At 42.0% G+C, this 13,739-nt stretch overlaps 2 protein-coding genes across 3 annotated transcripts in view; both read left to right on the forward strand.

The window, feature by feature from the left end:
• Positions 1-2,090, forward strand: part of PRKAR2B (protein kinase cAMP-dependent type II regulatory subunit beta) — an 87,582-nt gene extending 85,492 nt beyond the window's left edge. Inside the window, exon 11 of the mRNA XM_059397030.1 lies at positions 86-2,090. Coding sequence (XP_059253013.1) covers positions 86-219 — 134 coding nt within the window. The 3' untranslated portion in view covers positions 220-2,090. The remainder of the gene's footprint in view (positions 1-85) is intronic.
• Positions 2,091-9,642: 7,552 nt separating this feature from the next.
• Positions 9,643-13,739, forward strand: part of HBP1 (HMG-box transcription factor 1) — a 29,556-nt gene continuing 25,459 nt past the window's right edge. Inside the window, exon 1 of one of the 2 annotated variants that reach the window (XM_059397032.1) lies at positions 9,643-9,696. In XM_059397032.1, coding sequence (XP_059253015.1) covers positions 9,682-9,696 — 15 coding nt within the window. In that variant the 5' untranslated portion in view covers positions 9,643-9,681. The other variant, XM_059397033.1, reaches the window with a different exon arrangement.

Consider the following 13,739-nt stretch of genomic DNA (forward strand, 5'->3'; position numbering starts at 1 on the left):
AATGGGCATAGTAAATAACTTGGGAATTTTTCAAATTTGCAAAGGATGTTAAATTTGTTTTTCTTTTATTCTCCCCTTTTCTTAGCTATGGATGTGCAGGCGTTTGAAAGGCTTTTGGGACCTTGCATGGAAATTATGAAAAGGAACATTGCCACCTATGAAGAACAATTAGTTGCTCTGTTTGGAACTAACATGGATATCGTTGAACCCACTGCATGAAGCAAAAGTATGGACAAGACCCGTAGTGACAAAATTCCGCAGTAGTGGTTAGTCCACTGAGAATGTGTTTGTGTAGATGCCAAGCATTTTTTGTGATTTCAGGTTTTTTTCCTTTTTTTTTTTTTTTAAACCTTTACAGTGTATCTGTAAACAGAGTAGTGATTTAATACTCAATAGGCTTTACCATCACTTTCTAAAGAATAGGTCAGAAGAATACTGACATACTGATAAGATGACTTTGTACTCCACAAAATTATGATTTGAGTGAAAGTTTCATTCAGATGATTGTGATATACCAAAAGTATCTGTGTGTAAGAAGATAATTAAAGGACACTGCCGTGGGTGATATGTGTTCGTTTGGACTTCCCGGGTTGCTGTGTTAGTGGCTGTGCTCATGGAAAGAGACCTTGGCAGTGACTCATGCTGGACAGCATGACATCACATTCTTTTTACAACTCACTATATATAGTAAGTACAGTTTTAATCATTTTTGTTTTCTCAAGTTTTTCAGGCTTGATAAGTTATGTGCTGGCCTTGGACTACGGTGAAATGGTAGAAAACATCATATGCAATTTTCAGACCTTTTATATTTTTGCAATAAAGTACATTTTGACTTCTTTGGCATAAGGTCAGTAACTTCCATACCCCAGTGGTTTTAAGGATGAGAATGTAGTCATTATGATAATAGGGAAGAGTCTTTGAGATGAGAGATCATTAACACAATTTCCTCATAAAGCATATATCTGCTTCTTTTTTCCATTTTGTAGTTCTCTGTACTCTTTAAAAGTTTGAGTTCAACATTTAATGTCACAAATGGTTTTTGGTTTTTTTTTAAATGCTATTTAGACTTGTCTTCTAGAAGCTGGAGATCTTAACATATGCTAAAAAAAAAAGAAGAAAGAAAGAAAGAAAAAAGAAAAGGAAAAAAGCGACCTCTCCTATACCAAAAATATTTTGGGGTCCTCATCAGCATGCCCCAGGGATATAGCTCTGTTCTTCACTAGGTGTACATAATAGGATCCTTGGCAGACATCTCCCATGGGTTTCCTTTAAAGGTGGTGGGAATAAATTTTTTTAAGCAAAACCAGATATAAATATAAAAGGAATTTCTGCCCCATCCAAATGTCCTTGCCATTTGTGTTACTGTAGACTCAAAAGTGCAGGATGGACTTAATACGTTTTTGTTGATAATATGCCTATTATTCTGCCACATAAGATGAATTACATTCAACCAAAGCAGTATTATTCTTAACATGGTTTCTATGTCCATGTGACCCCTGTGTCTGGAGAGGTTAGTTCTAATCAGTTGTTCACTTTTAAATGAACAATTACATTTTGGGAAACAGGTTTTAAAGAATTATATATACCTGGGTAAAAATAGTCTGTGGCTCTTACAGTGTGATGTTATTAGAGAACGTTTATGGTCTTACATATATAATGAAAATATGGTTTAAAATGTGTTCATCAAATAATGTACATATAAAAAGTATGTAAAGTATAACTTAGCTACATTTTAGAACACCGTTTAACAATTTTGCAAACTTTCTTGTAGGAAGGGAGCTTATGACATGAAGATGACTTGTTTTCTATTTCAGATTTTATTTTAAAAGCCAGTTCTGTTAAACAAGGAAAAACCACAAAGAACCCCCAGATTCCTAGTTCATCATTCTGTACTCTTTATCCACTTTTTCAAGATACCTTGTTGCATCAGCTGATTGTTAACTATTCATGGAATAACAAACAAATGCCTGTTTAATAAAGAACTCTGACCAAGGCTGTAAATGCCAGTTACATTATTTTCAGTATTGTTGGTTATATTTAAATTTACCTTATAATAAAGCACACTTTTATAATAAAATGTTTTTAATGAAGTTTTTTTTTTGTTTGTTTTGTGTTGTGTTATGTTTCTGTCCTGGGACTTGGATGGTGCATATTGTGCCATGTGAGAAACAGGACAGACGGGGTACATGTGAAAGGCATTGCCACCCCACACACACCCTGGACCTAATGCAAGAAAAGAGTATAGTTTTTTATGGCAATAGGGATTTACAGATTTTAACTATTAGTCATATGTGATCTAAACAATCGCAGTGTGCTCCAGACTAGCTTGGCTGTGTAGGCTCACCAGAGATGTGTCACTAACTAGGGAATTTACAAGTTGAAGCATCTAATAAAAACATTTGACTCACACTTGACGTGTGGATGTCATCATTCAGTCACAAACCAAGATTCTTTACTCTTGGAAGATCCTCCATTGAAATTTCATTCAAGGATACACTCTGTGTAGCTACGAATTATTCTGGAAGAACATTGTAATAACGCAAGTGCTTCTCCTTGTTTCATATAGTGTGTGTGTGGGTGTGTGTGTGTTCTGCATGTCACTATGAACTAGGACTTGCCTATGGTGTAACAAACACTATCTGTGACACAAGGTGGGTGAACATGCTTGGATTACTGTTGGAAACTAGCAGACCACTTAAAATGTGTAGAAATTCTGCGAGGGAGGCATGGGACATGAAGTAAAGGACTCTGGGTTTGATTGAAATATGTCCGATTAAATGCAGAGTCCTTTTCCTTTCTAGAGCAATTTTCCTAATTTTCTCTAGCAATGTTATATTTAGAACAAGGAGTTTGTGACCTTTGACATTCTTTTTAAAAATTTTTTATTTAAATTCATTAGTCTCATGTAATAGCCAGTGTTCATTACATCATATATCCTTCCTAATGTCCATCATCCAGTTACCCCATGCCCCCACCCCACACTTCCCCTCCAGCAACCCTCAGTTTGTTTCCTATGATTGAGAGTCTCTTATGGCTTGCCTCTCTCTGGTTTCATCGTTTCATTCTTCCCTTCCCTTCCCCTATGCTCCTCTGTTTTGTTTCTTAAATTCTACATATGAGTGAGGTCATATGATAATTATCTTTCTGTGATTGACTTATTTGGCTTGGCATAACGCCTGGTTCCATCCGCGTCGTTGCAAGTGGCACAACCTATGGCTTTGTTAAATAACTGAAAAAGCAATTCTATCTGAATAAAATGTTAATACTGAAGGGAGAAATGAAATTGTTCATGCATAAGGGAGAAATAGAATAACCAGGAATTCTGGCTTCTGGAATTAAGAGAGTGTGAAGTGTGGCTTGATGTTGAATATCAGAAAGAATTCTGACCAAAACAAACTGGAATAGGAGTTGAGACAACCTTCCCTGCTCCAGGATATTTTTAAAGGCAGCAAAACTGGTTGAGCAACTGAAACTATATAGTTGTTAGTCTTACCCCCAGGTACTTAAAAAAAAAAAAAAAGACCTTAAAAGTATAGCGAATTATGGAAACATAAACAATAAAGTTTACCATGTATTGGCAGAGGTCTTATGTGCCCAATAATAAAGATGGGAGCCTAGATCAGTCCGTGTAAGTGAGGAGAGTCGGTGACTTTGCCCAGTTACGTGGTGAGGCCACGGCAGAACTCCCAGGCCACTGATTCTCTTGGTTTCCTGTGCAGTTCTTGGTCTCCTATGTTTTCCCATATTGAGCCTATAGAGAAATTTGCATCAAGTACGCAGGGCAGATGGTTAAGACTCCTGAGAGGAAAACTGTACTTGACCAACAGATCTGCGTCTGTCCCTTTTTATGCCGTAAATTTATAAATCTAAAATTGCCTAAAAAGTCCTCAAGGTGCATGTTAACACTTACATTTGGGGAGATGTAATGAGGCATGCTGTGGAAGTAACTGCACCATAAAATGAAATGACACTTACTAGGTAGGTGCCCTAGCCCCCAAAATGTATATATGAAATATTTTGTATCGATTATAATTGAGATGTTACAGTAAGTAAATGAATTTTTACTCTCAGCTGCAAAGAACAGAGAATGAGTTTCTCTCTAGGGGGCCGGAGAAGGTTTTAGGTGTGAGCCAGAAATGGACTCAAATGACAAAAGCAGCCTTGGCTCCTGACCTCAACAACCTGGAAGCAAACCTCTGAGTGTTTCTAGCCTAACAAGAACGAGCATGTGAGCAGTAAATACCAGTCAAAAATCTCAGATAAAGTTGCTTCCAGTCTATGACTTTCCATCTTTATCCTAATTGAAAACCTACCGGGATCCTGCTGAGGAGTAAGAGAATAAGCGATCTCCCAAGAACTCCTCTGCCTCCTTGAGGCCACATCTTTACATACGACTATATTCTTGAAATGTATACAAGTGACGTTTTTAGAAGAGATGCTCGCTTTTCCTTGTGATTGCTTCTTAAATTGGCTGAACTTAAATAGCCTCCACATGTTTACTACTACGGCGCATTGTGATAGGCTGTGGAACTTGAAGGAGTGGAAGTGGGTTCGAAGAATCTTGTTTGCCTTTGTGTGACGGAGAGGAAGGAAAATAGCGCTTACCCTGTGAGCAGATGAGACCTGTCCTCTTAGAGCCGTGATAAATGTTCACACATAGAAAGCCCATGGAAGCTTGTTCATAGTCCGTGTGCAAGAGAACAAGGGACATGCAGGATAGCACATAACATGCGCTCATAAGAAAGTTCCTGCCGCCTGTTTCCTGCTCACTTCCTCATTTGTTCAGCAGGCACCTACTGACTGAGTGCTCAGACAAAAAGATGCATTGGAGATGGTGGGGGGGGAGGAGGAGGTAACATTTGTAAATGCTGGGGTGGGGGCAGCAAATGAAAGCAAAATAATAAGTGTAGCCACAGTGTGATAAGAGTTGTGTGCATATTCTTGTGGTTTTAATTGCTTTTTATCACACTCGTCTCTAAAACGAGGTTCTTGTGACTGGCAACTAAAAGGAAATACATAAAGAAGAGCCTAAAATAACAAGACACAGGAGAAAATACATTGGAGATTGTGTTAAATGGTTCAGATAACAGGAATGGTCTATTCTAGAAAACTCGCAATGAAAAACCCGAGAACAGTTATTTGAAAGATTTCAGCTTCTTAATTTTATAAAAAGTAGGATTAAGTTGAATTTTTTTGTTGCCTTCTCTAAATGCTCACGTTTTCATGAGTACCAAATTGGGCAACTTACAAAAACATTTTGAGGGTGATGGAGGCCACAAAGCGTAGTGCCCTCTGAGTCCTGAGGACACCCAGGCTTATTTCTCTCCACTTGGATCTCCTAAATTCTACATAGGTTCAGCTGCTTTTAGGAACTCTGTACCCAAATTTCTTGCTTGCACAGAAAGCTCATGATTTAAAATTGAACCCACTCTTTCTCCTTTTTCCAGTGCCCAAGTCTGTTGTCTCCAGCGTTCCCCACCTCAGCAATAACATCGACATACCACCAATACCCACCCACTAGTAATCTCTACACCGGGTGTGGGGCCTGAACCCACAATCCTGAGATCAAGAGTCACATGCTTCACTGACTGAGCCAGCCAGGCGTGCCCCCGCCCCCACCAATTTTTTATTCTTCCCTTTCTTTTTCCCTTTGGCTCTTCCTCCTAAAGGTGATTATGTTAAGACACCAACATATCGAAGCAAACTCATGCTCTATGGTCATCTGAGTAAAATTTAAACTCATAGTGGAATCAAGAATTATAACGTACAACAAACATACTACTCATTTCTAAAATGGCACTCATCATTAGCTCCCAGGCATTCCCTTACAATTTGAATATACTTGAGTACTTGGAATTAATTATAAAATTATAGTACATATATGGAAGGATGGCTCTACGATTTTTAAATAATCTACCCAAAGAGAAACTATCTGAAAAGTTGAGGAACTACTTTCAACCATTTCCTAGTTTTAGGAAATGTGTCCCATTTCCTAATTTTAGTGTGGATAGTCTCCAGCTTAGGATGGTTTGACTCACAATTTTTCAACTCCACGGTGGTGCAAAAGCAAAGTGCACTCAGTAGAAACATTCTGATCTTTCCCCAGGCTATCCATAGGTAGGAGGACAGTCCTCTCTCATGATGCTGGGCAGGGCAGCCACAAGAGCATATGGATCAACAACCCATTCACTTAGAGCCATTCTATCTTTCACATCCAGGAGAGCATTTAGTAAATTACATGAGATGTTCTACACTTTATTGTACATAAGCCTTTGTTAGATGATTTTGCCCAACTATCACTTTAAGTGTTCTGAGCAAAGCAGGCTCTGCTGAGCTGTGAAGCTCTGAAGGTTAGGGTGTTAAGTGCATTTTCAACTTGAGATGATTTTCAACTTCTTGGACATAACCCCATTATAAGTTGAGGAAGATGTGTACTTGATTTGAGTGATTTCCTTTTTTTATCAGTTCAAACAGTGATATTCTCAATATGTAAACAATGCCCGGTGCTTGAACTTAATCTTTAGTCCAGCGTAGTAGTCATTGGTGTGCCAAATGTAGAGGAACTGAGGCAAATATATTGTTTAATTTGATCCCTAAATAGGGTTTATCTTTTTTTTTTACCACCTTTAACAAATCAGCACTTCATGTTTCTTTATAAAAACAGAAGTTGATTTGTTTACGTGTTCTTAATTATATCTGCTTTAGCGAGAGAGAAGAATTTGCATATATAAAGATTTTCAAGGAGATCTTACTAGTTTTTTACTTTGATCTTTGCTCTGGGTTGTGAGTTGTCTGGTTTTATTAGTCACTCAAGAATTAATGAGGATGACACACCTTGTTAAATATACATGTGGTACTTATCCTGTCATTTAGCTTCCCAGGAAAGTCAAAAGACAGGACTAATTGTCCACTTTAAAGGTGTATAGTTCCCGATACTGATATTTAATCAGTGTGACTGAAGCATTAGAATTTTACTCCCCAATGACTTAGACAAAAATTAATGTGAAGAGATTTTATATCTTTGAGAGAAGCAAAGAGTTCAACAAATAATAGGAACTAAATATTTCTGAGTGAATGGAAAAACTTCTCAGGGCTATTAAAAAGATAATTCGTTATAATAATGTACAATATCTTGATCTGAAGTTGAAATTATTCTTACCATCATTGTGTCCACCAAAAAAAAAAAAATCTCCAGTAAGGCTTTTAGTAAGAACTTTCAAGTAGAAAACCCTTTAAAATAAGGTTCAGGGGAATGTGCGTGGCTCAGTCAATTAAGCATCTGACTCTTGATCTCCGCTCAGTTCATGATCTTAGGGTCATGAGTTCAAGCCCTGAGTTGGGTGTGGAGCCTACTTAAAATATAAATAAAATGAGGTAAGCTTCAGCTAAAGGCAGGCCTCCTGGTTTACCCAATGAATAGGGGAAAGGAGTGGCTCAAGTTCTTGAGGGCTTTTTTTTTTTCTTTTTTTAAGACTGATTTATTTATTTGACACAGAGAGAGACAGTAGAGAGGGACAAGCAGGGGGAGTGGGGGAAGGAGAAGCAGGCCTCCTGCTGAGCAGGGAGCCCAATGCAAGGTCAATCCCATGACCTCCTGGACCATGACAGGAACTGAAGGCATATGTCTAACAACTGAGCCACCCAGGCGCCACAGGGAGACTTATTTTTTGGGGGGCGAAAGCTTTTCAGTTTCCTGGTGGGTTTAAAACATAAATATTTCAAATTTTAATTTAAATGACTGTAAATTGCACAATTTTTTCTTTTTGTCAAAAAATGACATGCTGTAGAGGTAGCACAGCAATCCTCCACAGTAAAGGGTGAAAATAGAAAGACCAAAAAGAAAACAAAATAACAGGGTCACAGTCCACATTCTTTTTTGGATCCCTCTATAAATCTCTAAAAGAGAATACATTCAAATCCTGTCCTTTACCCTCAGTGAAAAATTTAGGCATCTTGTTGGCTCTCAATTATTTTTAGGAAAAAATAATACTATTTGTGAATACAAGAAGTAAATCTTTGATTCTGTGGTACGGAGAATGATTTTAACATAATTTCGCTTCAAGTCTTCAAACAGGAAATCCCTAAAAGAATTGGAAAACTTGTTTTTGTTTGTTTGTTTTTTAACCCGCGAGAGTTACTTGGGATTTGATATGTTGCTTTCAGGGAGATTTAAAAATTCAAGACATGTACAGGTGGGGGTCATTAAAGGAATAATCAGCTATGGTTTCCGCCTCTTTTCAGTAGTTGACTATTGATTTCTAAATAACGTAGGGTTTTCCTCTTAATTTTAAGCATACAAGCAGTGATCTAAAGACACAAAACGTAAAGCATAGCTTAATGATTAAACGTTTAAGGTTCAAAGGAAAAAAAGCTTAATAATGCCTTTGTAATGTGAATGGTAAGAACATGAATTACAGACTCGGTGGACTGTGATGGACAGCCATGTTTAAAGTGAAGGTAACTATAAAGCCAAAGAAGCCACCCTCCTCTGGTGAGTCAGTTATTAGTAACTTAAGGAGGAGCTCCTAGTGGCAACGAAGTGCAAAGACACTCTTCTCTCATCAATGGGAAGTCGTCGGGGGTGGGGGTGGGGACACACTGGTTAACAAAAACTCGCCAGAAACCCTTAGATAATGATTCACTAATTCAGTTTAAATCACACACTGTACTGCTATTTACTTTAACCAACGAGCACGCTGGTCAATATGGAAAATACCGCTTTGATCGGCTTCAGTCTCTGTAAGTCCATAGTAATCGTCCACCCGCTTCCAGCTTTGTAAATTCACCAGACCCCGAACTTTCCTGCGTTCATCCCCGAGCCTCCCAGCGACTGGCACGTCGCTGGCATTCAACACACCCTGCGTGAACTGATCGAAGAAACCCTCTGAAGTTGCTGTCCGGGAAGTGGCCAGGCAAGACTGAGGATAAAGGAATTCTAGTTCTTCCCACTGGAGCGCCACACCACCTTTATTACCCCATAATGCCCGGGGCTGTGATTTGTGGGTGACTGGGTCCCTCGCGAGGCTGCACAGCTTCCGCTTCTGCAGTCATCTCCTTCCCCTCGCACTAAAACAATACCTTGGCCTCCTGCCAAACTTCGAACAGCAAGCGACTCTGGCTGTTTATGGCCCGAAATGGGTGCCGCGAGAGACTGGGGCTCTCCGAGCGCTCAGAGAGGCCCAGAGGAAGAGAAGAGGCCAAAGCTTTAAAACACTCCCTTCCTCCGCCCCCTCCCTTTTGTCCCAGACACCAAAACAAACGAGCTGATACACGTGTCCCTATGACTCTTGTTTACTATCAAGACAGCGCTCTGCACGCACCTCTGGGATATGTAGTCCAACCGGTTTCTCTTGCCTACAGTTTCCCAGAACAGAGCAAGGCTGAGACTACGAACCCACAAGCCATTTCGGGGGCAAAGTTTGGCTTTGGTCCCCGGAGTCTCGGCAGCAATCCAATCCGAAGCGCTCACTCTTGTGATTGACAGACCACCTTCTCCAGTAAACACAACACAAAAGTCAATACAAGCCCGCCTCCCGAGACGGACGACGCGCTCACCCAATGGGAAAGGGAAAAGATCGAATGACACTTCCATAGGCCAATAAGAAGGCAAAAGAGCTGAGAGGAGGCTCAACCCCCGGGGGGTTGAGGGGAGGGGGAAGACGAAGCTTGAAAGACTTGGTAATGGCGACGGGTTTGGTAAGTAGGAAAGTTTCGGTTGAGGAGTAAGAGCAGCGGCGGGAGCAGTAAGGCGCGCCGGAGAGACCGGCCTCAGTCGGAGAGAGGGTACACGAGTCGCTGGTGGTGTTGTCGCGTCCAGGGCGGCCCGCGTCGCGGCTGCCCGCACTCCGTGGCGGGTTTGTTGTCTTTCAGTTCGGGAAGGGGTGGGGGTGGGGAAGGGAGGGGCAGGATCCCGAGGGGACCGGGCGGCCGGGCGAGCTCGGGTCCGCGCTCCTCTTCCGCCAAAGGCTGCCCTCACAGTGGGAGCAGTTAACCGTCCGATAACTGCCGGTGGCGAACCCGCCGGACCGGCGCCTCCCGCGAGTTCACCTAGGCTTCGCGGCGGCCGGGCCCGAGGGGGTCTCGGGGGCGGGGGCTGGGAGGAGTCGGCGAGGTCGGCCCTCCGGGCCGGGTTGCGCGGTGGGTGGCCGGGCCGGGTGCGGAGATGGGGCGGGCCTGGGCGGGGGGAAGGGGCCGACGCGGCGCCGGGGCTGCCCAGGAAAGTTTGACTTCAACTTCGCGTGTGTGGGCGGAGGGTCGGAGATTGGCCTCGGGTGGGCTGTCGGCCGGGGTTGGGGGACCCCAGTGAGGCGCCGCCTCCTCTGGGAGCCGAGAGGGGCTGGGGCCGAGCTGGGAAGCTCGCGGAGCTGCTGGGCCCCGGGGCTCATTGTTACGCATTTCGAATGAATGGGCTCCGAGGCGCCTGCGCGGTGCTGCTGAGCGGAGGGGAAAAACAAGCCTGGAGTCCAGGCTGCGGTCACATGATGGGGGGAGGGGAGGGGAAGGCGATGAATGGCGAAAGAGGGTGGGGGATGGACTTGGCTTGAACCGGGAGGCGCAGCCTCTGTGACCGAGAGCCCTAGCTTGGCAGGCGTTTCCAGTCTCCGCCTTCCAACCTATGCTGCTGCCGCAGGCAGATTAAAACAAAAAAGAATCCAGGCGAAGTCGACCGTGGGGGCCCGGTTTTTGTACCTTCCTTAAGCGCTGCACGGTGTCTGGGGGATTTCACTCGCTGCCGCGCGTGCTTCATTACCTAGAGTTCGTTCTTCAGCAGTCTTCAAGAATCGTTTTTAAAAGGAGTACTGCCAACAAGGCTGTACAAGGCTGTACTTCATCCAGTCTTCAGCTCAGGCTGCCGCTATAAGACGGGAGGAGGGTAATAGGGAGCTGTGTATACTAGGAAGTCCTACCAACAATTCCCGACCAAGTGCTGTAGATTTATTTACCTCTAACCAGCGGTAACAGATGACTCCCAACCTTAGTTTTGAATTAAAGTTATTACCTTTTAAAAATTGAAATAATTTTGACATCTGTGAATACATGTTTAACTATAATGTATAATCTACATGGTGTCTTTTAAAAATTGAAATAATTTTGACATCTGTGAATACATGTTTAACTATAATGTATAATCTACATTGTAATGTATTCCTAGCATTTCGGTCTTTGCTCCCCCCCCCTCCCCCGCTTTTGTCTTTTGTTTTAGCTTGCTAACAAGGGTGTTAGGGTCCTCTGTTGAGTTCCCTTGATGAAGCTACACTAGTTTATCCCTCTTTACATGTGGAGGATCTGTTCCCAGTCCTGTGGATGCCTGAAACCAGGCATAGTATGGAACCCTTTGTATGCTATGTTTTTCTTATGATATTTAGAAATTAGATATTAATAATTAGTAATAAAATAGAACAATATTCTGTAATAAAAGTTGTGTGAATGTGGTCTTTCTCAGAATACCTTATTCTCCTGTACTCACCCTTGTGATTACATCAGCTGATAAAATGTCTATGTGGTGAGATGAAGTGAGGTGAATGACCTAGGCATTGTGACTTAGTTTGGCTGCTGTTGACCTTCTGACTTTAGGTCAGCAGGAGAATTAACTGTTTCCAGACTGGGTTGACCTTGGGTAACTGAATCCACTGAGAGGGAAACCTTGGATAAGGGGCGACCACTATAATCTAAATATCTCAATTTCTCATGTCAGAGATCTACACTTGATCTTAGCCAAAAGGCCGAGAAGCGATCTCTCATGTCAGAGATCTAAATTAATTGAGCATGACCTCTGTCACACACACACACACACACACACCCCCAACAATTTGAGCTTGGTAAAAAAGTCTTTTGGGATTAGGGGAGGACATAAAGAAATCCTTTCCATGATATCCTTGAGGATGGAAAGCTAAGGATTTAGGGACCAATGGGCACTTGTAAATGGGAGTCTCGCCTCTCTTGTCTATGCCTTTTGGCTCTTTTCAAGAAGAAAATGGTCACATTCAGTTGTCATTGCTGTTTTCCTCATCCATAAGAGTGACTGCTCACAGAGCTGTTTTGAGGTTTTTATGGAATTAAAGGAAGTCAAATGCTCTGTACACAGGAGGTAGGCAGTTAGTAAAACCTAATTTCCTACTTGTCCATTCATGGAGATTTAGCTATTTCCGGTCCTCTCCACCTCTGTAAGATATGTTGGATATTTACAACAGTTTGCAAACAAAAGCAATACAAACTTCCCATGTCAACCCAATAAAAATTTGTAATGCTAGAGATGCCATTTCAAAGCATAGCTTGCTGGAGAATTTTACTCTTCCCTTTTGAGAATCCCTGGTGTAGTTGCAGAGTTAGCCACAGTACAGGGCAAGCTATGTCAAATCCTGTAATACCAAAGCTGTATGCAAAAGCATGAATGAACAATAGGGTTAGCTCTACCAGGAGATATTTGAAAGAGAAACTTGTTTATGAAAATGAATGTCTAATTGGCGTAATGTATGTGGGGGAGAATTTTTGAGTACGGACCCTTTTGGTATTTTTTTATTACCGTATCAGAGGTCTTGCTTCCCTCAAAGAGTTTGGCAGAAAAGTCTGAGACAAAAAAATTTACATTCATTTAGGGATTTGAATTTTTTTTTTTTTTTAAGATTTTATTTATTTATTTGACAGAAATCACAAGTAGATGGAGAGGCAGGCAGAGAGAGAGAGAGGGAAGCAGGCTCCCTGCTGAGCAGAGAGCCCGATGCGGGACTCGATCCCAGGACCCTGAGATCATGACCCGAGCCGAAGGCAGCGGCCCAACCCACTGAGCACCCAGGCGCCCCTAGGGATTTGAATTTTGTTTTCATTTATTTTACTGAATTTTCCCAATAGCCCATTGAAGTAAGTGCAGGTGCTATGAGGCTGAGGTTAAGTGGCCTGCCTCACATTCCATGGCAAGCGGGAGGGAACCTCCAGTCTTTAGACTTAGGTCTAGACTCCCGTTTACTGTGCACTAGGTTTGCTGAAGCACTTTGGCATTATCTCAAGATCACAGTTTGATAGCCTTGAGCAGTGAGAGGAGCACACACATAGAGTTCAAATTCAACAAATACTTGGTGAGTATTTTGTTAGTAGGCAGTAGCTCTGTTTTGAAACTGAAATGTTTTTTTCCCCAGCTTTTTATAAGAATATTGTGAGGGGATGTTGGTAGATCACGAGAACAAGGGACTGAAGAACCGACAGAAGTTGCGGAGACGTTAGTGTACTGTAAATGGTGAGCGGGGACAGTGCAAGACCCACTGATGGGGGAAGAGAAAATCTAGTTGGAAAATGGAGAAGGCCAAAAAGTTCTGCAGAGGAAAGGGGAGGATAAGAAGAGTTGCAACTCTGCTTTTGTGGATTCTGGAGCGCCTCTGTTTTGTACACTGAAGGGTGGCGCTGAGGAGATACATAGGTACATTGTGACCTCTGAACTTCATAAGCAAGAGAAAATGGTCAAGTTTAAGATTGTCACTGGCTGGCTTTTGCAGATCACATCTCGTGAAGCATAGTACAACAGATGTTCATAAGTAGTTGAGTCGCTAAGAAAGGTTAAATTGTGTTGTGTTTACTTAAGATGTTGGAATATTTTCCATGAAAAGACTTCAAACCTGCTGTCCAAACTGGGAATACTTGCTGTTCAAAGAACTCAGAATGACTAGTTCCTCTCATGTCTTGGGCATTGCTCAATAGGGAATCTGCATTGATACTACCAATTTTCTTTTATAAGAACTCTTGCAAAG

Source organism: Mustela nigripes, chromosome 4, assembly GCF_022355385.1.
Source record: "Mustela nigripes isolate SB6536 chromosome 4, MUSNIG.SB6536, whole genome shotgun sequence".
NCBI lineage: Eukaryota > Metazoa > Chordata > Mammalia > Carnivora > Mustelidae > Mustela > Mustela nigripes.